Source organism: Panthera pardus, unplaced genomic scaffold (assembly GCF_024362965.1).
Source record: "Panthera pardus isolate Hobbes unplaced genomic scaffold, ASM2436296v1 HiC_scaffold_16, whole genome shotgun sequence".
Taxonomy (NCBI): Eukaryota; Metazoa; Chordata; class Mammalia; order Carnivora; family Felidae; genus Panthera; species Panthera pardus.
In genome coordinates, this window is record NW_026526721.1 from 45,553,206 (window position 1) to 45,579,002 (window position 25,797).

A 25,797-nucleotide genomic window follows, 5' to 3' on the forward strand; every position below is an offset into this window, starting at 1 on the left:
ACGTGCTCTGGTTATACACCCAGTGTTTCCTACCACCTTGCCTCGGAAAATATGTTCTCCATGGAATTCTTTTATCAACTCCCTGACCCCAACCTGCCACATTTTTTCCCTTATTAAAATCCTGTGTTTTCAAGGTCTTCTCCATATCACTTCCTCCAGCAAGCCTTTTGGGGGCCTCCCCGTGCCATCACCTCACCTCTATGCTGGTGTCATTCCCCTAGATGCCCATAAGTTGGCATTTTCTTTGTATTTTACCCATGAGTTTAACCTAGTCCTTCACAGAACAGTCACATGAGTGTGATCATCTGCTCCTTCCTTCCAGGTATAAGCTCCTTGAGGGCACAAACAACACATTATTTACCCTTATATTTGCCCTTGTATCTCTTGTAGTACCTAGAGGTACACTTTGCGTATAATGGTCCCTAAGTAAATATGTGATGAATTGGATTTGTGACTGCTAAGAAAGTGAGTTATAGATCTTTCTGTTGATGTTTCTTAAGGCTTACTTCTTCCACATTTACTCTTTCAGAATGTTGACAAACAAATTCTGAGGTGTAACCCGAGACCTGGGAAGGTAAGCATAAGTTTCTTATTAACTAAGGTAAAATGTGAAAAGTAAAGTTACGTTAGGGATGCCTGGCTTGCTCAGTCGGTTGGGCATGCTACTCAGGGTCATGAGTTCAAGCCTCACATTGGGCACAGAGCTTACTTTAAAAACAAAAAAAGGTTACTTTCAGATTTGGGGAGTTAAAAGTAAATACTTTTCACTGACTTTAAAGGGGATTATTTTACTCAAAGATTTAGCATCTATAGTAATCATCTTTTATATGTTTAGGATATTTTCTACATTCTAGGACATTTTGGAATTTTAAATGCATTCTTAACAATTAGTTTTTGTGCCTGCTTTCTGTATATTGCAGATGGTTATCTATGATCTCCATGGAAGTAAATACAAGCAGGAGATCTACTGTAATATTCCCGATGCTACATCATGGTCCTTTCCGAATGGGATACTGATAAAAGTTGTAAGGGGCTGGTAAGAAATCTCTTAAAATTTGGTAGCATTTTCCCCCCAACTAAGTGTGTTTTCTTACTCTTTATGCTTTTTGTATTTTTTATTAAAGTCACATTCCCTTTCCTCTGGTTTTTGACAGAATATTTTGAAACATAATTAGTGTCTTATAATTTAATAGTTCTTTTTATGTACTGTGCCAGAAAATACTGGCTGTTTTTAGTGCTTAAAGCCAATGGGCCATAAGTAGCAAGACCTAATATATATATTATATGCAATTAATACCATTCTGAAACTACATTAGTAGCAGGATGGATTTGGCAAGTTGAGTTGAAGGCATCAGCTAAATGAAGCATAGCTTTGAAAGCGAGTTCACAAGTTGTGGGATGCTAAGGAATGTGAAGGCCACATACTTAAAGTCATTTGTCTAGCTGACATGGTCAAGAAGTGAAGGATTCTTTGTGTGGTGTAAAAATGAGGGGAAACCTCATTTGTTATGGACCATTTCCCTTGCATATGCTGCAGCCAAAATTTCTTTGTCCAGTCTCAGTTACCCACTGGTCAGTACTCATGAAGTAAGTGGTATGGTATAGTGTTGTCTTCATGCAATAAAATGGGACACCTGTGCTCCCATTTTATTCAAGAATTGGAATTGTTAAGCTATTGTTTTTGATAGAAATATATAGCTTTGTTTATATACCATCTAGAAAGTATACGTGCATTTATGCATACATAAATATAGGCGTAGATTATGTTTGGGAATATTTCCAAGTTGTGTGCACTTTTATTCTTATGCCTATGTCTATACTTAAATTAGCATATGTCATTGTTTCAAAAATAGGTTTATATACCAATTGTGGAAAATAGCTCAGGTTTTGAAAGTTAAGTAGGTACAATAGTCTGTGGACTTACTAATAAGTATCATGTGTTTTATGCCTCATTTCTTAGAAAATTAATTATAACCAATCATGCTTTTATATTTGTTCAGCTGGATTTTATATGAGAAGCCACATTTCCAGGGTCAGAAATGTGTGTTGGAAGAAGGAGAAAAGGTGTTAAATCGTGACTGGATCCTTCAGAACAGAAAACATCCACCAAGAGACTTTGTATTGGGTTCTATCAAACGTGTCTTAAAGGTGACACAACCTTTTGTTTTGTTTTGTTTTTCCTGTTTTTTTATTTTCTTTTGTCAAGTAGTAAAGCTGTACGTTGGTCTAGCGATGTTTAAAAGCGGTTGCTAATATCCGTGCTAATTTTACCAGTCTTCATTATATTGATGATAATCTTTTGAATTTATGCATATAAAGTGTTACAGTGAGTGATAATTGAAAATGTTGCCTGTAATCTGGCCCATAAAATGAATTGGTGCATGATACATATATGTATGTGTGTATGTATATGTGCATACATATATATATATTTTTTTCTTTTTAATGTTTATTTTTGAGAGACAGGGAGAGAGAGAGCAAGCGAGAGAGCACGAGCTGGGGAGGGGAAGAGAGAGAGAGAGAGACACACAGAATCCAAAGCAGGTTCTAGGCTGTGAACTGTCAGTACAGAGCCCGATGCAGAGCTCAAATTCAAGAGCCATGAGATAATGACCTGAACTGAAGTTGGACGCTTAACCGACTGGGCAACCCAGGTGCCCCCATACATATATTTTTAATAGTAGTAGGAATACATCGTCCAGGCATCTTTAGCAAAAGAGCCGAAATTTCCAAATATCTTTTTTTTTTTAGTATAGATCTCTACCCTTGAGTGTAGGAGTGTGTGTGTGAGTGTGTGCATATGAGTGTTTAGGAAATCAGAGAAGGAAGGGTGGAGAAAGGAAGGTAAGGTGTGTTCCTCTTTTATTTTCTGTTTAGAAAATACTATTTAATACTCACATGAGGAAGGTCTCCCAGTATAATAAAACATTTTGTGTTGGTGTAGAGGAGAGGCGAATTAGTGGTTAGGACAGATCTCAGATAAGGACAGATTTATTTCTCCAGGGCATTCTTAAGAGTTCCTTCAGCATTAAAATAGTGCATGATTTATTGCAATCATATGACAGTCATGAATATATTTTTTTTTTTCAAGTTACGGAGATTTTGTTTATATGCTTAAAAATGTAAATTCAGGTGGATCCTATAATAGTGATTTGGGTCAATGTTATTAAACTCTTGATAGCTGCAAATAGCATACAGAGGAAGGAAACATAGCTTCCAGGAAAAAGTCTCCATGAAAGGGGTATCTGCAAAAATTTTGTGAATTAATACTTCCTGGAAAACTGCAAACAAGCCTGTATCTTCACAAATACGTGTTTTGCTTTTGGATCCGATACTGTGATGAACACGGGAAATGGAAATACAAGTGAAATATGATCTCATGCTTGAGATTGCTGGAAGTCTAGGGGTGGGACATCTGAGTCACGTAAGCATATGAATTGAGAACGCTCTGCAGGGCCCTCAGGATGCACAAAGAAGAGGTACTCCCCTGGAGGAGGTGGCACCTGATTGGAATCCTGAGAGAGTATAAGCAGTGGGCGGGTGGAGATGTGAGGAAGTTCTTGGCAGAGCCACTTGTGTTAAATAAGGATGTGAATGTTGGTACCACAAGGAGATTGACGGCTGCAGCATCGAGGGTGTTTGTTTGCATTGAAAACCTTAACTGCAAGCAGGTCAGCTCAGCAAGTGGCATCTGAGTGCTCATTTAATTAGCTAACTCACTAGAAATTGATTGAAATGAATAGTGTGTAGGTATAATCTTCTAAGATTTAAATACCTTCAGGTGTGTGTGTGTGTGTGTGTGTGTGTGTGTGAGAGAGAGAGAGAGAGAGAGAGAGAATGTCAGGCATCATGCCAAGCCTAGTGGAGAAAAAAAGGTAAGTTGTTGAAAACAGCAGCCTTCTCACCACAAAACCACAATAAAATCAAAAAACTCAGTTCTGTTGAATATGGATATATAAATGTGTATTTGCACATCCACCATTTGCTTAGATTATATTAAGAGAAAGAGTAAGTGATGCTTGCATTTCTTCCTTCTTCCAGTGCTTGGAGTGCTTGGAGCCTTTTTTTTAAATTTTATTTTTAATGTTTATTGATTTTTGAGAGAGAGAGACAGAGTGCAAGCAGAAGAGGGGCAGAGAGAGAGGGAGACACAGAATCTGAAGCAGACTCTAGGTTTCGAGCTGTCAGCACAGAGCCCGACAAGGGACGTGAACCCACGAACCTCGAGACCATGACCTGAGCCAAAGTCAGACGTTCAACTGACCAAGACACCCAGGAGCCCCTGGAGTCATGTTTTAAATTGCAGTGTTAGTGCACTCATGTCTTGAACAGACTAGCACCTTTCAATGAGGAAGGAAAATAAAACTATTGAGCATCGAATGGAAAAGGCATTAGCATTGTTCTAAATATTTTACAAAATAAGAATCAGGCATCAAACTGCTTCCTTTCTCCAACCTTGTCAAAATTTTGCCTATTGATAGCTTCATTGTCATGGTGATTGTTACCATTCCAGATTAACCTAGGCTTAAGCCTAGTACTAACTTTATCTTATTTCGTTCTCTTTTATTTGCTCTAATCTGAGTAGTCAAAACTTGTATTCTTTAAGGATAATACTTCATGATGTCTTCACTTCGCTATGAATAAATGCAAAGGACACCGTCAGTTATCAACAGGTGTAGGTTCTGCTCAAAGTCATCTTTGCTCCCAGAAATAATTAGGAGTGAGGTAGCATTGCAAATATTAGAAATTAATATTGCAAATTACTATTTACTGTGCATTTAATATTTTTTTAAAGGAATAACATTTTTCTTGGTCAGAAGTTACTTTGGTTTTGTCCTCACTAATTTACTGAGAAGAGAGAGATCGGATGTTAGGTCAGGTACTGATGGTATTTTATGTGAGGTGGAGTTAGTTAGATTTTCTTATTGTTTTTGTTAACTGTAATCCATTCCTACCCTATTTCTCTCCTATAGTTTTGTCTCCATTCCTACAGAATGATTTAATAGTCTAAGCTTGCAAATTTCATCAAAAGTATATCATGAGTAGAAAAGTTGGGGCGGGGGGGAAGCCATACAAACTTTACTAAGAGTAAACTGTTCATTGTCACTAGATTACTAGAAAGTACCCTTCAGTTGTTAGTGTTACTGCCTCCATCCATCAAGAATTATGCAAGTCTTGCAAGAGACATTATTTCTGTGAGAATAGCCCCCATAAAGAAGGTGAAACTTAACTATTGAAATCTTTTTCATTTAACTAGAGAAAAACCTGGTCCTCTGGCAAAGAGAGTTGAGAACATAAGCGTTCTTTTTGTTTATTTTCCATTTTTTAGTCATCATCACACTTTTTCCATTATGCTGTTTCCTTCTTTGTTGTGGTGGACTCAAGTGCCTTGTAGCTTTTTCCCTTTTAAAGTACACCACCCAAGCATTGTTTGTATAACACAATGCAGAGGAAACTTATTTGTGTGAGACACTTAGTTATGTATTCTGTTACTGTACCTTCTGTCCCTAGGGGAACATTAATAGGGCAGCATTTCAAATAATGTTAATAGAACTCTATTATTAATAGCAAACAAAAACTTTGAAGATTGACAGGTGACTGTTGTGGACATTTCTGGCCATTTTTTGAAATGAAATTTGAGGTGTGCCTGGGTGGCTCAGTCAGTTGAGTATCCAATTCTTGATTTCACCCCAGGTCATGATCCCAGGGCCATGGAATCAAGCCCTGCATTGGGCTCCACACTGAGTGAAGGCCTCCTCATGGCTTTGTTATGCTTCTGAGAAGGAAGGCTTATAGACTTTTGGCACTCTCCCTCTCCCCTGCTTCCCTTCTGCCCCCTTCCCCTGCTCACTCTCTCCCTCTCAAAAAAAAAAAAAAAACAAAGTAAAATGAAATTTCAAATAATACTTTTATACTTCAAAAGATATTTTAGGTTATGCTTCTTTATTGCATTTCAGAACTAGCTTTCTGAAAATAAGATGTGTTAATGTACTTGTGCATATTGATAAGAACGATTAATAATAAAACTCAGTTTGCAGAAAGGTTAAAAAATCAGAAAATTGGAGTTAAAAATTGCAAAACTAATTATAATAAAAAATAGAATTATTCAGCCTGATAAATATCACCCCTGTTACTCATTTACCTGTTTCATTAAAGCATAATCACTTGAATTTCACAATGTCCTAGGTGAGAATTTTGCTACTGAAATTTTGAATTGTATAATTAAGCACTCATGATTACTGAGTTAGTGTGTTCAGACAGTAGCACATCTTTAATTTCAGAGGAGGGAAAAATAATTGTAGTTTTCATTCCCAAAGAAAAGATGAAGTCTTTTTTGACTTACAACCTGACGATTAGATGATGTTCATAAGTAAGAATACAGAAAATTTCCTGTTTAGTTGCCTTGGGGAAAACATTTATAAAACTTAGACCATATGAAAAAGAGAGTGGGATTAGCATGGATACCAGTATGACTGAAGAGTTGTATGGAGTTCCTTTGGGTCACTGGGTTGGTGCCGTGTTGTAGGAAGGCAAATACATGTAAATTTGATGTGCTTGGGTCTTGAGCCAAGGAGTGTCACGAGGAAAGCGGTGTTCTAACAAGCCTAGCTGTATATAATGTGGTTCATACCTGACTGGTGGAATAGGCCCATAATTGATGTCTTGGCCTTGATAAAAGTCCTTGACAGTGGGAATAGATAAGAGATATACGTAAGGGAAATTTTAAAGGAAGGTTTGACAGGAGATGGTGGCAGTGAGTATGTGATGGAGTGTAGGGTCAAATTTTATAATGCCTTTCTTCTTCAAACCAACTTGTACTAAAGAAAATAAATAGAATCCCACAAGTAGGAAAACAGACTTCCTTTACCCTCACTTCTAATTCCTACTTTTGTCAATGTAAATTAGATAACACACTGAGAGAGTACTGTGCCTCTCTGTTATTTATTTTTTATATCCCCCATGAGATCAGCTTTTACTTAACTCCCTTCCTCCTCATGGCTTTGTTATGCTTCTGAGAAGGAAGGCTTAAAGACTTCTGGCACTCACATAGTTTGGTAACTAAACATTGATTGCTTAATAGAACAAGACTTTTAAAAACTACATAGGGCGTCCGACTCTTGGTTTTGGCTCTGGTCAATATCCCATGGTTCGTGAGTTCGAGCCCCACATTGGGCTTCATGCTGACAATATGGAGTCTGCTTGGGATTCTCTCTCTCCCTTTCTCCCTGCCCCTTCCTTGTTTGCTTTCTGTCTCTCTCAAAATAAGTAAATAAACTTAAAAACTATGAAAAAAAAATAAAAACCAAGCCAAAAAAAAAAGTAATATTTTCTCAATTAATTTTTATAATTTTCATGTCATTAATGTAACTTCTTAGAATAATTCATTTTTAAAACTGGTAAAATGAAACAGTATTTCCTTTGTGCTGTTTTTGAGAAGAAATTCAACTGAACAATGAGAATAATTGTAATTGCATGTCCAGGGTATTGAGAATGCTGGATTGTGTGTGTCTCCAGATGATTTCAAAGCCTTTTTTTTTTTTTTTCAGGATTGCAGCATTCCAGAGATAGAACTTTGCCCACAGTCTGACCCAGAGTATTGTCCTATCCATATACAGCGAGCCGTCCCCAATTTGGAAGAGCTGAATATCCCTAAATCTGTGTCCTTCACTGTGAAGTCAGGAGTGTATGTATCAGTTTCTTTTTATTACAGTGATTGATGGCCACCAAAGTTAACTTTTTATTTCATGTTTTAGTAGGTGACATACATTTCTGTGAAGTTTTAGTTTATGCTCCTGGATACTCAGGAAAGACTATTGTGGGGATTTGAACAGATTTTGTTTTCCTTTGGATCCAGTTAAGTCTTTGATGTAGAACTCCTAGGAACAGATGGAGATTCTCAGACATATTTCTTGATAGATTCATCCATCATCTTTTCACCCACCAAATTTTGAGATTGAGAAATAAAAACATGTCCCTGACCTAAAAATCTGGAGTTTGAACTATTTCAAGAGTGTCTCAGTGCCAGTAGTTATTGAGTGCCTCCACAGGGCTGGACCCATGGTGCTTTTTTGTTTATTACTATTCCTGCAAGGCAGGTGGAGATACTCATTTTATAAATGAGGAAATTATATTATTTGTCTCAGGCTACCAGCTGGTGGGCATGGGTCTGATGCCAAACCTTTCTGATTCTGAAGGTATCTTTCAGACTGTCGGTGCTACTTTGAGCCTGAATTTATTTATTTGTTTTTAAATTTTTTTAGTGTTTTTATTTATTTTGAGAGAGAGACAGAGTGAGAGTGGGGTAGGGGCAGAGAGAGAGGGAGACACATAATCTGAAGCAGGCTCTAGACTCTGAGGCTGTCAGCACAGAGCCTGATGTGGGGCTTGAACCCACAAACCGTGACCTGAACCGAAGTTGGATGCGTAATTGGCTGAGCCACCCAGGCACACCAAACCCTGAGTTTAGTTTCCAGATGAGTTCGAATGACAATTCTGTGATACCAATTCAACACAGGTTGCTTTTCTGTCTTTCACTCTTTTCATCTGCTCTGATGATGGTTGATGTACAAATTGGGGCTCACTGTAGGACATCTTTCTTCATCTCTCCCAACCGTAGATTAAAACTCTTGGGCAGACCCAGTAATTGAGCCTGTCCATGAGATGTCTGTACCTATCAAGTTTAGGCAGAAGGTAGTGGGTCTTTTGGGAATCTCATGTCAAATGCTGTTCCTGAGGCAGCCAAATGAACTGATTATTGATTCTAAAAATGTGGGTCAAAGATGTAAAATGCCTTAAATGAAAAAAAAAAATGTAAAATGCCTTGTAGAATCCCACCTCTGGTTGCCCCACTTTAAAAAAAGAAAACAGTAGAATGTTTTTTTTTTTTTTTTTCCAATTCTGCTTGAATCAAAGGTGTCACACCTTTTAAATATTGGAAAATTCTGAGAAAAGTAATGCTTACTGCTTGGAAAACATATAATAAATAGACTTATAAGACAGTGTTTGAATGTTGAGTACTTAATAACACATTAATTCTTGTTATATGCTCTCTAGTGAACTCATTTCGAATATGTTTTACTAGTTGTAATTTTGCCACAAAGGTTTTTTTGTTTTGGGTTTTTGCCTTTTTTTTTTTTTTTTTTGATAGGCCTTTTTACTTTTAATTCTTACAAGACAATAGTATCCCTATTATACTTTAACCATTCATTTCTTATTTAGTTGGCTTGCCTACCCAGATATTAATTTTAAGGGACAAGCTACAGTTTTGGAGGAAGACCATGGACTCTTTGAGATTTCTGCAACAGAAATTAAATCATTGCATCCACTTCAGATGGTAAGCAAATTAAAAAGAAGCATTTTTCCAAAATGCCCATGAGCCCAAAGTTAAATAGCTATGGTGATTGCTCATGCATCTCTATCTTGAGAAATGAGTATGTATACTACTGAATCAACAACCTATATGTTATTTTTCTGTTTCTTTATATTATAGAGAATATCTGTGTGAAAACATTTTAATGCTTTCTAGAAGACAAATGTCTGAATTTACTTTGTGTTAAGTTTATTACAGTGCATGCCATTTCCTTATAAGTACCATTGTACAAAAATTTTGAATAAAGTTCTGAATTTTTTTTGATGCTTATTAGAAAACCACTTACAGTAAATTATGCTTTTCCATTGCAGTAATGAATGATGAGCACAGCATTAATAATAAATAGATCTGTCAGTGGTTGCTCTCTTAAAGATAATAAGTGCATGCAGTATTTATTTTTGTTGCAAACATTTTTATTTGAGGGCAGACTCTTCAATTAAATGTGAGGTGAGTGATAAACCATTCTTGGTTGCTCTGTACTTTTTAAAAAATAAAAACCAAGAAAACCTACAAAATTTTAAGAAATACCACAATGTGGAGTAGCATTAAAAACAGGAAATTCTAGAATTAGTTTTTGTGAAGGGGTTAACCTTTTATGCTCTGCAACCTTGATGTCACAAAGACTGTAAGTATGATAAAAAGTGTTTATAGAACTTGGAAGGGGAAGCACTCTAATTTAGAAAGCCCGAGCAGTTGTCATGAGGAAATGTAGTGTCAGTGGTTTGGAAATCTATTCTGCCAAAGGAGATTTTTTTAAATCTATCAATTCCACTCTATTTCTTGGTACTCTCTGCAGTGGGATTAAATCTTTAATCAGTTGCATGTGCTTAAGGACTAAAAAGCTCAGTTTCCTTCCTTATACTGGTTGTAATCTGGAATGTATATTTTGAAGATTTCTTGTCCCGTCTACATCGATGAGCAGTCTGAGTCTGTTTTGACTGCTATAGAGTTCTGTACTTAAATTTTAAAATTTACCACAACTTAAAGCTGACTGGTATGTAATCTTCACTAATCAGATGTTTATATAACCTACATATGTCACTTAGTTACTTCCAGATATTCTAAGTCTTTAATATTAAAATTTCTTATCTTAAGGGTGGACTAAAAGTGGAAATGCCTATGAACCTAAAGGTGAGTCTTAAAACAGACTTTTATAGTTTCAGTATTAATCTTCACATATTTTGAACTATTAAAGTAAAAAAAATGATGACTGGTATATTCTAATAATACTTGGTGGATGTTGGGAGTGGTGGGAAATGACTGCACAGAACAGTCACTGAGGACCCATGCTGTGATGGAGCGTGAGGTCAGTATGCAAGGATGGAGGTCTTGCTGACAACCTAGTCAGACCCAATGAGCAGCTACTACAGGGTGGAAAGGTGATAGGTTTGATTTTTGATTTGGTGGGGAGGGGCTAGGGACGTGGCAGCGTGACATTCAAGCAGAGATATTGAGCAGTCTTTTGGGAGTGATGCTCAGAAAGGAGATCAGGGGTGATCAGAAGAAGCAGTAGGTAGCTCCTGTCAGATATCAGTTGGTAAGAATAAATAAGTACCTGAAGGGAACAGTAGAGACACCAGCATTAAGCCCATTTGGGGAAAGGAAATGAAATTATAAAATGTGTGTGAAAGGAGAGCGGGGAAAAAAACCAGTGCAGTGATCAAAGATTCAGCCAGACCTCTGCTTAACTAGCGAATAGCACTTCCACAGGCAGGCATGGAAACAAAGATTCATCTATCTATCTCCTGCCCTGCAAAACAAGACACAGCTCCTCCAACCCTCCCATTTCTCACCTTTCTAACTTATGGAATTGACCACCATTCTCTTAATCACATAGGTGGAATCTTTTAAAAGTTAGTATCTGAGCATAGTATACCTTAGCTCTGTGTTGGAGTCATGCATATCCAAGTTTAAAAAAAAAATACTTATGATTGTATTCCACTCACAGAATATCGTTTTCGTCTGGGGTGTAGTCAGAAGTTTTCAAATTCTACAGGTGACTGTGATAACATGCAGCTGAGGTTTCGAACCAGTGACCTGAAAGATACAAAATTAGCTGTGACAGTTGAGTGACTCCTGTCTCAGTTTCTTCAGGTGTGACAGGCTGGACATTTGCAGTTTGACAGGTTGTAGAGGCATATGAATTAAATAGCTATCACACATGGTCACATTTTCAAGGTGTTATGTGTTAGTTGACGGCTTGCTCATCAAAGAATTACTGCTTCTTAGTTTGAATGTGTTCAGATGTAGAAAGTATTAAACCAAATAAAACTTCATCTCTTCAAATACATCACCCTGTGAAAATTAAATATGTGGAACACAGGAGCTGTACTACATGTTTTTTTTTCAGTTTGTATAATCTTATAAATTTTTGAAAACAAGTTAGATAGAACTTGGTCAGTATGTTTTAGCATGGGGCCTTATTTTGCCAGTTGTATGCAACGTATGCCATTAGCCACAAGTAGGACCTGGTGATAGAACGTAGATAGATTAGTGCCATTATCACCATTATCATTTCCACATACTAAAGGCAGACAGGTCATACTTGGGAAGTAAAGAGCACCAAAATGGTGGAAGAGACCTACTTGGACCAATCCAAATTTAAAATAAATGAAATGCTAGAAATGGGTTTTCTACTATACTTACCTCCCCACCCATATGAATCAAATATAAAAAAAAAAAAAAACCAACAAAAAGAAAACACCATAATTTTTTCAATCATTTCTTCTTATTAGGAAGTTTCATATTTAAATTCAGGAATTTGCATATCTCTTTCTTACTAGTGACTGGCAGCCACCATGTTAATAAGAAGCAGCTGTTGTTTCTCAATTCAGTAGATAATTTATTATTATGTCCTAGAAGCTCAAGAGTGTTTTTATTTATGTCTAATAGGGGAAAGTCAATAAATACAAGGTGGGCCTGTGTTAAATTCCAGGCAGAGAGCTAAAATTAGGTAATTTAAGAGTCAATTATAAGACAATTTACCCTGTCAGATGGTCCTAGGATTGGGGTAACCAGAACAGCGTAATCATGACAGAAACATATTATTAAGGTATCTTCATGGTAATAACCCACATAAATCCTTGTCAATATCAGTCAGTGTGCTACGTTGTAAATAAGTATTAGTGCAAAAATGGATGGTGTCCCTGTTCATGTTGGGATTTTTAGTGTCACTTAAGTAAATGAGTTTTGTACCTATTCTAAAATATGAGCATGTTAAGTAATTTTCTTTCATATCTTCCAGGTTATTATTTATGAAAAACCTCACTTCTGTGGACAGGCCAGAGAGTTTAGTGAACACATAGATTCTGTCCCTAAGTTCTTAAAAAATAACGGGGATTTTCATGGAATTGGATCAATTCGTGTCATCGGTGGAGTGTGAGTGTTATGTTTTCAATATTGCAATTAATAGTCTGTTCTTTGAAGATCACAGAAAATGTGCTAAGCAGAGCAAAAAGAATGTGCCTTAATCTAAAAATATGCATCTTTTCTGTAAGGTACTATAAAATAAAAAAATAGTTACTAATGGCTTTCCTGTGAACTCTTGATTGTATTAGAGATTTTGAGATAGATTGAATATAGAAAATAGTTTCTAAAACTTAAACACTTGGTATTGCTAAACACAATATAGAAGATAAAAGTTGCAAAATAAAATTATTTTGGGTTGGGGGGGATGCCTCAGGGGCTCAATCTGTTCCAGTGTCTGATTCTTGATTTGGACTCATCATGAACCCAGGGTTGTGGGATTGAGCCCCACATTTTGGGATTCTATGTCTCTCTTCGCCACATTTGCGCACTTGCTTGTGCGCTCGCTCTCTCTCTCAGATAAAAGAAATTGATATATTTTGTTTTACAAATTTTGAATATGAATGGAAGCCCCAATTTTGATTCTCTATTCTGTGGATCTTAGTTAACTTTCTGTGCTGAGGATCTTGCCAGTGAGTCCTTCATTAAAGAAGTAGCCTGTGTTGTAGGTTTCCCAAGTCAAGTATTTTTTACATTGGTTACCCTCTGACATTATACTGTTTTTGAGGAAGCCCCCCCAAGAACCTCTAAGTATAAATCTAAGTGTAACCTAATCTCAGTCATCGGTTTATGGGGCAGGGACCCCAGAAAATCCATGACTGAACTGGTGGGATATGGGTTTGTATTTGTATCCTGGCAGATAAAATCAGAGCTTATTTGCCATTGTCAACTTAGTACTAGAATTCCTCCATGAACATTGTTGGTCTCTCTGTTGATATGATAGTTTATTTGGAATGTTGGTTCATTTTAAGTATCCATGTCTCATTATTTGCAGTAACATCATAAAACTTCTTCATGCTATTCTAGCAAAAGATTCTACTAAAATATTTATTCATTGAAGTTAAATGATGGGTCTTAGATCTCTCAAGGGTCTACATTTAGAGACTTAGACTTTGCAGTTTCTGGCTGTAAATCAAGTGATGGCCACACTAGCCAAAATGGAAACATAAGAGACTATGCCATATATTAGATATGTAGGACATATCCATAATTAGTCTGACATTGGTAATCATTTAATTCTTTATCCTTCAATTAAAAAATTATTAGGCCCTTGAAAAACAAACATGTTTTGGATAAACAAATTTTTATTGTGTCATATTTATTTGCAGTCTTCGCTAATCTGTGAACACATATGCTTCTTGTTAACCCTGCTAAATATTATTGCCTTTTCTTCCCTTTGGAATCTGAATGTTTTTCCCATTAACTAGATTGTGATTTGCATTGTTTCCTGAGTTTTTTTTGTAATTGTTCTATAAAAACTCTCAAGAAAACATTATGGCTTGTGATACAATATACACAAGTTTCATTTTTCATATGACAACTGTAGGAGTAAAATGTCATATCCCCATTTAAAAGTGAACAGTTGATTTCACTGTTTTTCAGTGTTACTACCACTTTTCACTTTTGTTAACTGTTTATCTGCAGGTAGTAAGAACTCATCTCTGTCCCATCTTGAGGAATCTAGAGAAAGTGAGGTTGATGTTTTTTCATTTTTCTCAGATAACATCTGTTTTTAAATATCCCAGATGGATATATAAATTGAATCTTAGACAAAACTTTATTGTAAAAAAGCTGAGAAGATTTTTGAACTGTCATCATGTAATAATTTATTAATCTGTCTTTAATATTTAGGTCTTCTATATCTTTTATTCTTTTTCCCATTCAGGTTTATTAAAAGCATGTTTTGAGTAGCCACATTTATATAAATGAAAGCCACATTTAGAATTTGAAAGTTTTGGGGACTCCTGGGTGGCTCAGTAGGTTAAGTGTCTGACTCTTGATTTTGCCTCAGGTCATGATCTCACGGTTCATTAGATCGACCCCTGCATCAAGCTTTGTGCTGACAGTGCAGACTCCCTGGGATTCTCTCCCTCTTTCTGTCCGTCCCCAACCCCACGTGCACACACCTCAGCTCACTCACTCACTCTCTGTGTCTCAAAAATAAACTCAAAAAAAATTTTGAAAGCTTTCTTGTGCAGTTTATCTTCGCATAATAGTTTAAGAATAAAATAATGTTCTTGTACATATTACAAATTCACTAAGATATATAAAATATGTTTATCCCCATTCATGTGGACCCCTTCTTCCCTTGCCATACACACACCTACATGCAGAAAATGAGGAGGTGTACATGATTGCTGAGCGACTGCTATTATTTTATGCCCTTTGGAAACAATTTTTTGGAGTAGTTTTTTAATTTTTTGAAAACAATAGTAGTCAGCCGTACCCAGCTTCATTTGTCAAGCCCCAGAATGCAGAAGTTCCCAACCCACGAGCCCAAAATAGTCATTCTGGAATCTTCTCCATTGGAGGGGCTCCCATTGTAACACCACAGTGCCCCTCAAGGCAGATTTAAGCAGGCCATTGTGTGTTATGAATCATCCATGCCCACATTACATTCGTTAGCTACTGTGAATTATTCCATAAAAAGGTAAGTTTTGTGGAGGAGCTTAATGACCAATGGTGTTTATCAGTGTTCTTTACTGACAGTTTTAGATGAGAAGTCAAGAAACCTGTGTCCCTGGAGCATACTGTGTCACCGTCCTTCCTGTTCCCATTATCACCACTGATTAAATGGTGGGAACAAAATTGCCCACCCCTAAATTTTTACAGAAGCCTTCATATATGTGTGGGCCATCAGCGCTAATGCCAGCCCAGTTGCATTTCCTCTTTGTTAAAACCACCGGTAATGTGTTTTAGATCTGAAGCCTACTGAGAGGTTCTTTTGATTTAAACCCTAGAAAAATGTTTAATATAGTAATCATTCTCTGTGATTACAGAAGGGCTTTGTCAATAAAATAAGAATGGCTCTTTGAATCTCAGCATAGGTTTGTAACTTTTGTCATTGGCTATTTGTACTTTCCATTAATTGGCTGTTCCCCCCGCACCACCACCATATTGAGATACAGTATCATGTCATGCCACAATTAGCAAGCTTTGCCCTGTTGTAATTCTACAATAGTTAACCTTTGTTGGGAAAAGCCGGCAAACTATAAAAGCTATTGATCCATGAAGCATACAGCATTTATCTGTCTTTATAAATGGTAACAAAACAATGTGTTGTTTTTTTAAAATATGGTGATAATACAACTAAGTGCTTTATCGGGATATTTTCTTTTTTTTTTTCTTTTTTCTTTTTTTTATTCATGGCTTAATTGGATATCCTTTGTATTTCTAGGTGGGTTGCCTATGAAAAAGAACATTTTAAAGGCCAGCAATTCTTGCTTGAAGAAGGAAATTTTGAAGACAGTAATGCCTGTGGAGCATTAAGTGGCCCCATCTTGTCTTTCCGCTTCTTACAAGCTGTGAGTTAGCTTTGTTATTTGTAATTTTCTGTTTTCTATCCATGAAAATCAGTCATAAGTTGTGATAAAACATGAGGTTATAAAATGTTTCTAATACCTGAGAGCATTACACTGAACCACTAATGTGGCTTGCCTGCTTTTCTTAACTTTATGATTATTATAGAATACTTATGTTTACTTTTCATCCATCAATCCCATAAGTACTTTTTGAGCACCTGTTTTGTGAGCTGTATTGTATCAGATACTGGAGATACAGTGGCCACTCAGTCCTTGCTTTCGCAGAGCAGGCAGTCTACTAGAGAAAATAGCATTTATATAAGTGTTTGATATTATTTGGCTATGATTGGATTAAGCACAAAGTACTCAGGGTACCCAGAAAAAGGTCAGTTACTCCCACTTGGAAATAGAGAGGAAAAGATAACAGTTGAGTAAGATGTCTGATTCAAGAGTTAGCCAAGTGGAGAGGTTCCAGGACAGAGTGAATCAGAAAGGTAGGTGCTATTTTAGCAAGAGATTAACATTAAAAGGCAAGGATGCGAGCCACTGGTTCTCAGCTGGAGGTGATTTTACCCCTAGGGAGCATTTGACAGTGTCCGGAGACATTTTGGATTGTTGTGATTTGTGGAGGCCTAGATGGGGGCTGATACTGATAGCTACTCCATGGATGCCGGGGATACTGCCAAACCTCCATAAGTCACAGGACAGCCCTCTCAAAACAAAGAGTCATCTGGTCTAAAATGTTAATAGTGCAGAGGTTGAGAAGTCCTCTTATAAGTGAAGCTGGGGTGTTTGGGAAATACAATTAAGTCAGGATATTAGGCAGAACTTTGGGAGAAATGAGGGCAAAAGCCAGATAATGAAGGGCCTTATACACATGTTGAGTCCAGATTATTATTTTTTTCTTTATTTGACCTTGAGCCTCTGATGGATCTTATGCCCAGTGAACAAGATTAGATTAGAAATTTAGAAAGATCTTTGTGGTGACTCTATCCAGAAATGGCTTGGGATGGAGGAGATAAGTCTGGACATTATAGAACTCCAGGTAGAAGTCAAGGTCACAGAGAAGAGGAGATACATGTTAGAGAGTTCTGTAGGGATCAGGGTTTATCAAATGTTGCTTATTTTTCTGACCAGCTCTGGAGATTTTTAAGTATGTTCAGAGGAGCATGCTTTCTTGCAATTCAGGAGTTCTGCAGTCTCTTCCCAAAGTAATCTTTACCCATATAAATACTAACTGTCTGCAATGACCTCTAAAGCCCTCTTTGAAGGAATTGATAATGAAGTGAAGGGTGTCCACATGAACTTTGAATGGGCACAAAGAGTTGCATGCTCTGGCCTTTTAGGTTTTTGTCTGTCTGGGCTATTCATCTGGTCAGGCAGGAGGAGCCAAGAATGGGGAAAGCTGCACAGGAGCAAGGGAGCTTTTTTTGTGTTTCTCCATGAATGATCCTTGTTAGTAAGACCACGAGTTGGAAAACAGTTCTACCTAAAAGACCTATAAGACAGGCCACTGAAGATAATTGGGCACTGAGTTTCCTTGAGCAGTGGATAGATAACTATGAGGTACTTAGTCCACAATTCTATTATGCAAGGTCCATGCATTTTCTCTACTTAGCTATTCCTTTCTTGACCTCTAAAAAGGCAAGCAAGATGAAACAAGATAGAACCTTCATCCTTTTATTTTAGTTCTTCACAACCATATGCATTCAGGGAACTATGAGTCATGAGTCCAAGAATCTTCCGCTCTAATGTTGAATAATTTTTAATATTTTTCCTCCTTATTTAAAAAGATAGCTGAATGGAAGCCTTGCTGTTCCTAGAAATGTTCAACAATGAATGTGGCATCTTCTCATGATGACTATGACTAAAACAAGCAAACAGAATAAAACCCCAAATCACTCATTGAAATCTCCCAATAATAGAAAATGTGAAAAGATATAAATACTATATATAGCCAAATAATAGGTATTTGGTATAGAAAGTATGATAATATACATTGGAAAAAACTGGTAGGAATTGGCATGTTGATTACTGCTGTATACAAAAGTTTGGGGTGTTTACAAAAATAACGACAGCTTTTATGTAAATAAATTCCCTTGACATAAAATCTTCTGTTAAGATTTTTTTTAACAATTAAAAGACTACTTGTTAGCTTATAAAGATATTATTATAATCTTGACATTTGTCAAGTGCTTATTAATGGCCTTACATGCATACTTGTACTGAATCTTCACAAAGACCACAAGATAGACACTGTTACCATTTTCATCTTATAGGAATAGAAACTAAGGGTCTCAGGTAAGAGTCATACCAAGTGTAGAATTGTTATTTGAGACCAAGTCTGTGTTACTGTAGAGCCCATGTCATATTTTCCTTTTTTTTTTTTTTAATTTTTGTTACAGAGTGATTACCCTAAAAAAGTACCTTAACTTTGGAAAACTGGATTTCATTCAACCAAAAGCTTATTAGCATTTCATTTGTAGCTAGAAATGTATGCTAACATTGCAGACCAGTACACATGTATAATAAATATTTACATGACTTTCAGACAGTTCATTTATAATTTAAATTTATGTTCACTAAAATATTTTCAGATGAAATATTTTGCATTCTTCAGACATAGCAGAGAGTTGGAAGAGTTTTGGGTTTTTTTACTACTTTATTGAGACACTGTTGACATATAAAGAGCTGTACATATTTAACATCTACAACTCGATGAGTTTGCAGACATGTGTACACTGGGGAAACCATTACCACCATCAAGACCAGACATACCCGTCTTCTCCCAAAGTTTCTTCCTGCTCCTTTATTATTATTATTTTTTTTTTCTTGTGATAAGACATAAGATCTACTCTCTCTGAAAAATTTTAAATTTAAGACACAGTATTGTTAGATGTAAGATTTAAAGCTCTCATGGTTGTCATAACCTATATAGGTTAGCAGGTAGATTTGACATGAGACATCTTTTTCCCCATATAGATTTTCAGGTGTCCCTAACCTGGGAAAGAATGATGCACTACATGTAAGATCTAAATTAAAGTAATATAAAACAAAATAAAGAAGAAGATAGATAGAAAAGTTGCATAATGCAATACAGTTTTCTAATGTCCTGGCTTCAGAATGTAGAACACTGTGAATCTACTAAGGTCAAATTCTGGACATGTTCCTTAGGGATAATGTGATCTGTGTCTTGGAGTGCTTGGAGAAGACAACAGGAAATATGTTTCTAATTCCAAATGAGGCAGTCAGATATACTGACTTTGAGTTAATTTCTTTTTTTTTTTTCTTTTTTTTTAAAGGAGAGGTCCAGAAGAATATAGGAGTATTTAGACTCCAGAGATTAAACAATGAATTTTTATTCTTTGGCTTCCTCGGTATTTTCCCCTCAGTTTTATACTAGCTTAACTTTTGGATTTGCTTTTGTTAGGATTTTCAGACCTGGGGCCTCTTTTCAGGTCTCTGAAACCAGGTGGTATGCAATGGGGAGACCATTATTTCTCCTAAATAAATGTATATACCAATTCTCCACTGGTGTCTCATAACACTTTGCCCACCAGGGGTTTTAGCACAAGAGCTCCAGGGCAGATCAGCTATGGGATTGTATGGAATTTAAAAACACCCAATTTACTAATCCTTAAAGACTTATCTTTGGTCCCAAAGCATCTGCTCATTTTTTCTGACAATGGGGAGCTCTGGACCAGAGATAGCTTACCAGAGTAACTATCCAGATTTTCCCTTGGATATAAGTGCTTTAAAAATATAAAATGGAATACAAATTTTAGATCATTCCATCATTATTCATTCTTCTCAAGCAATAGAGCTCCACTTTAATCTGTGTGACTTTCAAAATTATATAATTTTTGCACCTGGCAAAGCAGGGATGCTAGTAACATAGAAATCTCATGATGCTTACTCTGGACATGACTCTTAAGTGCTTATTGCAATCTCCTCTTGAACAAGACAGAAGTTGTGGGTTTGGGTTTTTGTAGTTTTTTGTGTGTTTTATATCACACTTCATACATGTATCCCCAGGAGATTTAGCCCAGGTGATTGGATTTGGGCTAGTTCGAGCTCTGCCCAGTAGGGACACCATATTGATGGTAACTGTCAACTAGATCAGATAATGTATATTTGGTAGATTTGAGTGAAGAATGCAGAGAGTGAAAAAAGGAAAGTGGCTCAGAAAGGTACTTAGAAAAAGATAGAAGGCAAAAGCTGTAAGGCAAGAAAAGCCTTGAGTAAACAAAAGCAGAAGATGGAAAGAGGAGAGTGATGCCACTTAAGAGGCTCCTGTGGCCCTTGGCCGGGTCTCTCAGAATAGCAGACAGAGTAGGAAGGACACAAACTCAATCCATATGAGGAAATTTGTTTGTGAATCCACAAGCATATGGCAGCAGTCAGCTCTTATACTTGACACTGGGTCCTGTGACAGTGGGTCCCTCCTCTGCTCAGCTTCCAGGCTGCATTGTTGTTGCCTGCTTCCCAGTTCACTCTTGCACAGCCCACACAGTAGGATTTGTGCAAATCATTGCTCAAGTAAAGTACATAACATCATAACATAGTTATTTCTTAATGAAAGGTCACAAACACAGCACATGTACACATATCTGTATTTGTCTTTTTATGTCTTTGTCTCATTTTACTCCAATATAATGTGAACCATGGCGTTTCAGCTTATCCTTGTTCCCCTATTCCTGCAACCCTATCAGGGAGTAGAGAACAGTTGTAGGGGCAGAAGAAGTAAAAGCAGAGATGGAGCATTCCAGAGTTACCAGAGTAAGGGAGGAGAGGGCCATGTAATTAAGAACTGCTACAGACTCTCCTGGAGCTCTTGGGCCTGCTTGGTTAGTTACTGTTAGTACCAGTTCCTTGACCAGGACCCAGATGGGGCTCCTTTCAGCTAATCCTCACATTGTATCCTCACAGCCACTTTGAGCTTGTTTTATACTTACAGGTTACAAGAAACAGGCATGTTCAGCTTCTTCGGGTGATGAAAATTTGTGTTGTCAGTATAACCAGGATTGCTGGTGTGCCACCAGTTGTGCATATTTCAGTTGAAAGGCTTGTCCTGGGGACTTTACGGCAAATCACTTATGGAACATTTAAAGGCTTGATTTTATATATTTATGTATGTGTGTGTGTGTGTATATATATATATATATATATATATATATATATATATATATATTTTAATATATTTTTATACTTTTATATTTGTATCTGGAAAATGGTGGATCTTTCTCAAGATAGACATGTGTACGCATGTATATGCATGTATATTACATGTATATATATAAAATTAGGATTTAGGGGAGCTCAATGATAACAAGTACAGGTATTTTAAGGATAAAGTGTTATATTAATAAAAGAAGGGATGGTGGGGAGCCTGGGTGACTCAGTCGGTTAAGTTCTGACTTCAGCTCAGGTCATGATCTCACAGTTCATGGGTTTGAGCCCCACATCAGGCTCTGTGCTGACAGCTCAGAGCCTGGAGCCTGCTTTGGATTCTGTGTCTCCCTCTCTCTCTCTGTCCCTCCCCTGCTCGCGCTCTGTCTCTCTCTCAAAATAAATAAACATGAAAAAAGAAAAATTTTAAAAAGAAGGGATGGTGACAGTGATGTGAAATAAATTCACCCAACTCTCATTTTTATTTAAGAACCTTGTGAAGGTAATGAAAGTAACACATATTGTCAGGTTCCAAAGGTTTACTGTCAAGGAGGAATTAAAAACACAATTATGGGTTATGAATTATAATAAACATTTCAGGTAAAAAGCCTTTCTCTTTTATCCTGAAGTCTCAAATGAAATTTGATCCATTGATATGAAGTTTTTAATTCCTTGGAAGTTGAGAAGTAAGTAGTAAATGAGAGGTTTTTTAAATGTATTTTCTTCTGATAGATGCTTTGGTTGTTTTTGACACTGTTTTGCTTGTTCATGTAAGGTGAATGTTTATCCTCGAAATCTATTCTTAGATTAGATTTATAACATATTAAAAGCAGGAGAAAATGGATATTGTTTAGACTTACAGAAGTTGCTAACATTTTCCATAGGTCTAAGACTAATCTACAAACAACAAAATAGTAGGGACAGAGGAAGAGAGTTTGGTTCTCTAGCAGTAATGTCGCACACAGAGAGTCGTGATACTGAGACTTCTCTTTCCAGGAAGCAACTTTATTCCTGCCGGCACCCCTCAGTTGGGCTCGTCCTCAAAGAACTGAGCCCCAAATGCCACGTGGCATAGTTTTTAATGTATTTTTTACTTGTTTGTCTCCCATATATGGTAACACACAAACATGTAGTCTGATTAAGTGGTCTCATGTTACAAGGTCGCGAGGGATGTTGTCAAGTGCACTAATAGCAAGATTTCCTTGAGGTTTTTTTTTTTTTTTTTTATCCTTAGGGAGGGGACCCTACCACATTACCCCCTCTGATGCTCAGACCCCTCTATTTAGGGTCAAAGAGCATCATCTTGGTTTAGAGGTTTAAATTTTTATAACATCATTACATGAGTGGCTTTTTTTTTTTTTTTTTTTTTTTTTAAATTATGGCCTCAATGAGATTGGAGGCAGACTACATCCAGGGGAGCTAAGCAAGGTTAGATTAAGCAGCCTCCTAAAATTAGGAGGATAATTCCCATGAGGATTTTGAATCCCCTGAGAGTTGAAAATCATCCTGCAAATAACTCCCCAGGGTTTCAGTCGTTCTAGGTCTGGACTGGGACACGAGAAACCTTTTTCATTTGATCCGTGATCTCTTCTTGGACTTTCCTCTCATTACCTATCTGTAGGCAGCAGTTGCTCAAGTTAAATTTTCCATAAACACCTCCCTCAGAAGCAAGCATGTAATCTAAGGCCAAGCAATTTTGATAGATGGCATTGCACATTTTGGTTTGTTGCTTGGCTAGTAAGTTAAGAGCTCTGGCAGTTTCATTGTTACAATTTTTACAACTGCTTGCAGTCTAATTATGCGGTTTAGCATGTAAATGGGAGTGTAGTAGCCGCAATACCCATCCTCTGCCCAGATGGCAGTGCCATGATATTGGATTATATGCTCCAGAGGCCATTTATTATCTTTTTGAGTATTAATTTGTAAGGCACACTGCTTTCTTTGAGTCTCCCTGTCCCCATATACTTGGAATCCCAAATACTTCTCTCTAGCAAGTGGGAGCAGGAAGAAAGATGGATGAGTAGTTTCCAGCACATATGACCCTGACCAGATTGAGGGAAGTAGTATATAGGCTGTCTTTGCACATATCTAGCATAGTCCACCTGGGACTCGCCTTTGATGCCTGTGTTGACATTGTCTCAGGCCTCTCAGAGATGGGAGAAGTTAGACAAGGGGTGGGGATCTGGCTCAAGGTGACCTGAGGTCCCTCACCATTGGGTTTTTCGGACAGTTGAGTTATAAAATCTTTGGCATAGGCGTGCTAAATTTTTAACAGATGACAATGAACTTTTCTCCACTAGGCAAGACAGTTTTTTTTCCAGTAACTGAGCTTTTAAGAAGCCAAACCCCAATAGTAGGACTGGGGTATTTTGTTTTACTATAAGGTTTGTGGGGACCTAATTTTTAGTCTCTTAAGGCCATTGTTTCCCCATGTAGGTACCAGCGAAGTATTCTATTCCCAAAAGGAAGGTGAGTGTTAACAAAAACCTCTCATCACATTTTTAGCCAGCCGAGGCAGCCTCTGCCAACCTATGGAAAAGAGTAGAGCAGGAACCACAATGGTAGTGGGAAACAAGGCGTGATAGTGTATCACAGTAAGGAAACATAGAAAATAAGGACAGTCTTTTGGACTTAAGGACATCGATTCCTCAAGCTTCTGCCATGCATGGATTAGTCAGCTTCTGGAGTGACTAAAACAGGGCTGCAGTTTCTTGGAGCCTCTGGAGTTGCATATTGCTTCTTCCATATGGTCAGCTTGCACAGCATTGATAGATCAGGAACGCATTCCCAGTTTCAAGATGCCAGCTTCGCTCTGCTGTGATGAATCCAGGTACCCACTTCGGCTACCTTTACTGTAGTAGGGGTGGACAAAATGACAGTGAATGGTCCCCTCCAGAGGGGCTTTAGGGGTTGGACATTTTACTACTTTATCCATATTGCATTTCCTGGTTTAAAGGGGTGAGCATCTGTAGGCAGATTCACAGGTAATCGTTCCCTGACCCAGTGGTGAAAGGTGGTAAGGGTAAAGCCAAGGGTCCGTATCTGTTGTTTTAGGATTAGATTGTCTATCTCATTTAGATCCCCTGCTTGTGTCCTTGATAATGGGGACAGGGTGCCCATAAAGGATTTTATAAGGGGAGAACCCCATCTGCTTTTTTAGCCTCCCACTTGCAGCTGCAGTCTTTCCCTGAAGGTCCCTTATCTCTCCCTGCCTAATGTTAACCCTTTCCCTATTTATTTCTCCCCTGGCATAGGGCCTGTAACTACTGTTAGGGAACAGGGACGATGACCATTCTGGCTTCTTCAAGCTAAGGGACGGCATAGGGGTACAGCAGTTAGTCTACCTAAGGGTTGGTCGAATGGCCCACAGTATGGTTTTACAGGAAGGCTGGCAGGTATGAGGTGGCATAAACGTTAGTAGACATAAAGAGAAAAACACAAAGTAAAGATTATATTGACCAATAAGATGGCATCTTAAGATAATGTCTATAGTTTCCAAACCTGTCAAATAATCTAGGAGAGACCCTGACTTTGTAAACAACATATGTCAGGGAATCTCTCATAACCCAAGTGATGGAGAAGCAGGAGCAGTAAGTAATCAATGGTGGCTCTATTTTTAAGAGTTTGGCATGTAATCCTTGTGAGGTGTTAGAGTTTTGCTGAGTATAAGCAGACAGTCTGCTTTATTTTGATGTGTAAAACTTTTTTAAGAGCCAGGAGTTCTATTAGAGAAAGAGTCAAGGCAGCCATTTACCATTATTAATTTGTAAATATTTAGATAAGCCAAACCTGGGTATTATTTTATGAAGTAGAATTTTTATTACTTTTTGTGCCTTTTTTGTCTTGTAGGAGAAGGCCTCTACCCAATTAAAAGTATTAACCCATTCAAACAGACGGTGGATTTTTTTTTTTTTTTTGACCTTGGCATCTGAGTGAGACCTAATTGTTAATCTTTCCTGGATAGTCTCCAGTTCCTTGACTGTCTGGGAAAGCAAGTTTGTGGTTGAAAGGATTGTTTCTAAGACGCACTTCACAGCCTGATACTACTTGGAGAACTGTCCTTGACAAATTTTTTCTAGTAAACATCTTTGGGCCATTTGATAAGTTTTGTCCCTCCCTAAATAGAAGTCCTGATGCTGTGTTTTAATCATCTTTTAGCTCTGTGAGCTTGGTAATAGTAATTGCCCTGCTTGTTTGTAACCATTCCAAGGGCTAGAGACAGTGTGTAGGAGTCAGACCCCAGTTTATTTATTTATTTTTTGTAGAGAGTAGGTGTGATTGAGTCTCCTTTAATAATTGATTTAGCAGCAAACTATTTTCCTGAACCCTTTAATATCCAGTAATTTCCAAAACACATATAATATCCAGTAATTTCCAAAAACACATAATTGTTTATCTGTCCTGGAGTTAGTAGCACCATAGTGTCTAATT

General features: G+C 37.3%; 1 protein-coding gene across 2 annotated transcripts in view; it reads left to right on the forward strand.

Moving 5' to 3' along the window:
* Positions 1-25,797, forward strand: part of CRYBG3 (crystallin beta-gamma domain containing 3) — a 129,518-nt gene that overhangs the window by 52,768 nt on the left and 50,953 nt on the right. For both annotated transcript variants that reach the window (XM_019448117.2, XM_019448119.2), the window contains 8 exons: positions 530-574; positions 921-1,036; positions 2,001-2,148; positions 7,548-7,684; positions 9,220-9,334; positions 10,466-10,501; positions 12,615-12,748; positions 16,074-16,200. In XM_019448117.2, coding sequence (XP_019303662.2) covers positions 530-574; positions 921-1,036; positions 2,001-2,148; positions 7,548-7,684; positions 9,220-9,334; positions 10,466-10,501; positions 12,615-12,748; positions 16,074-16,200 — 858 coding nt within the window. The remainder of the gene's footprint in view (positions 1-529; positions 575-920; positions 1,037-2,000; positions 2,149-7,547; positions 7,685-9,219; positions 9,335-10,465; positions 10,502-12,614; positions 12,749-16,073; positions 16,201-25,797) is intronic.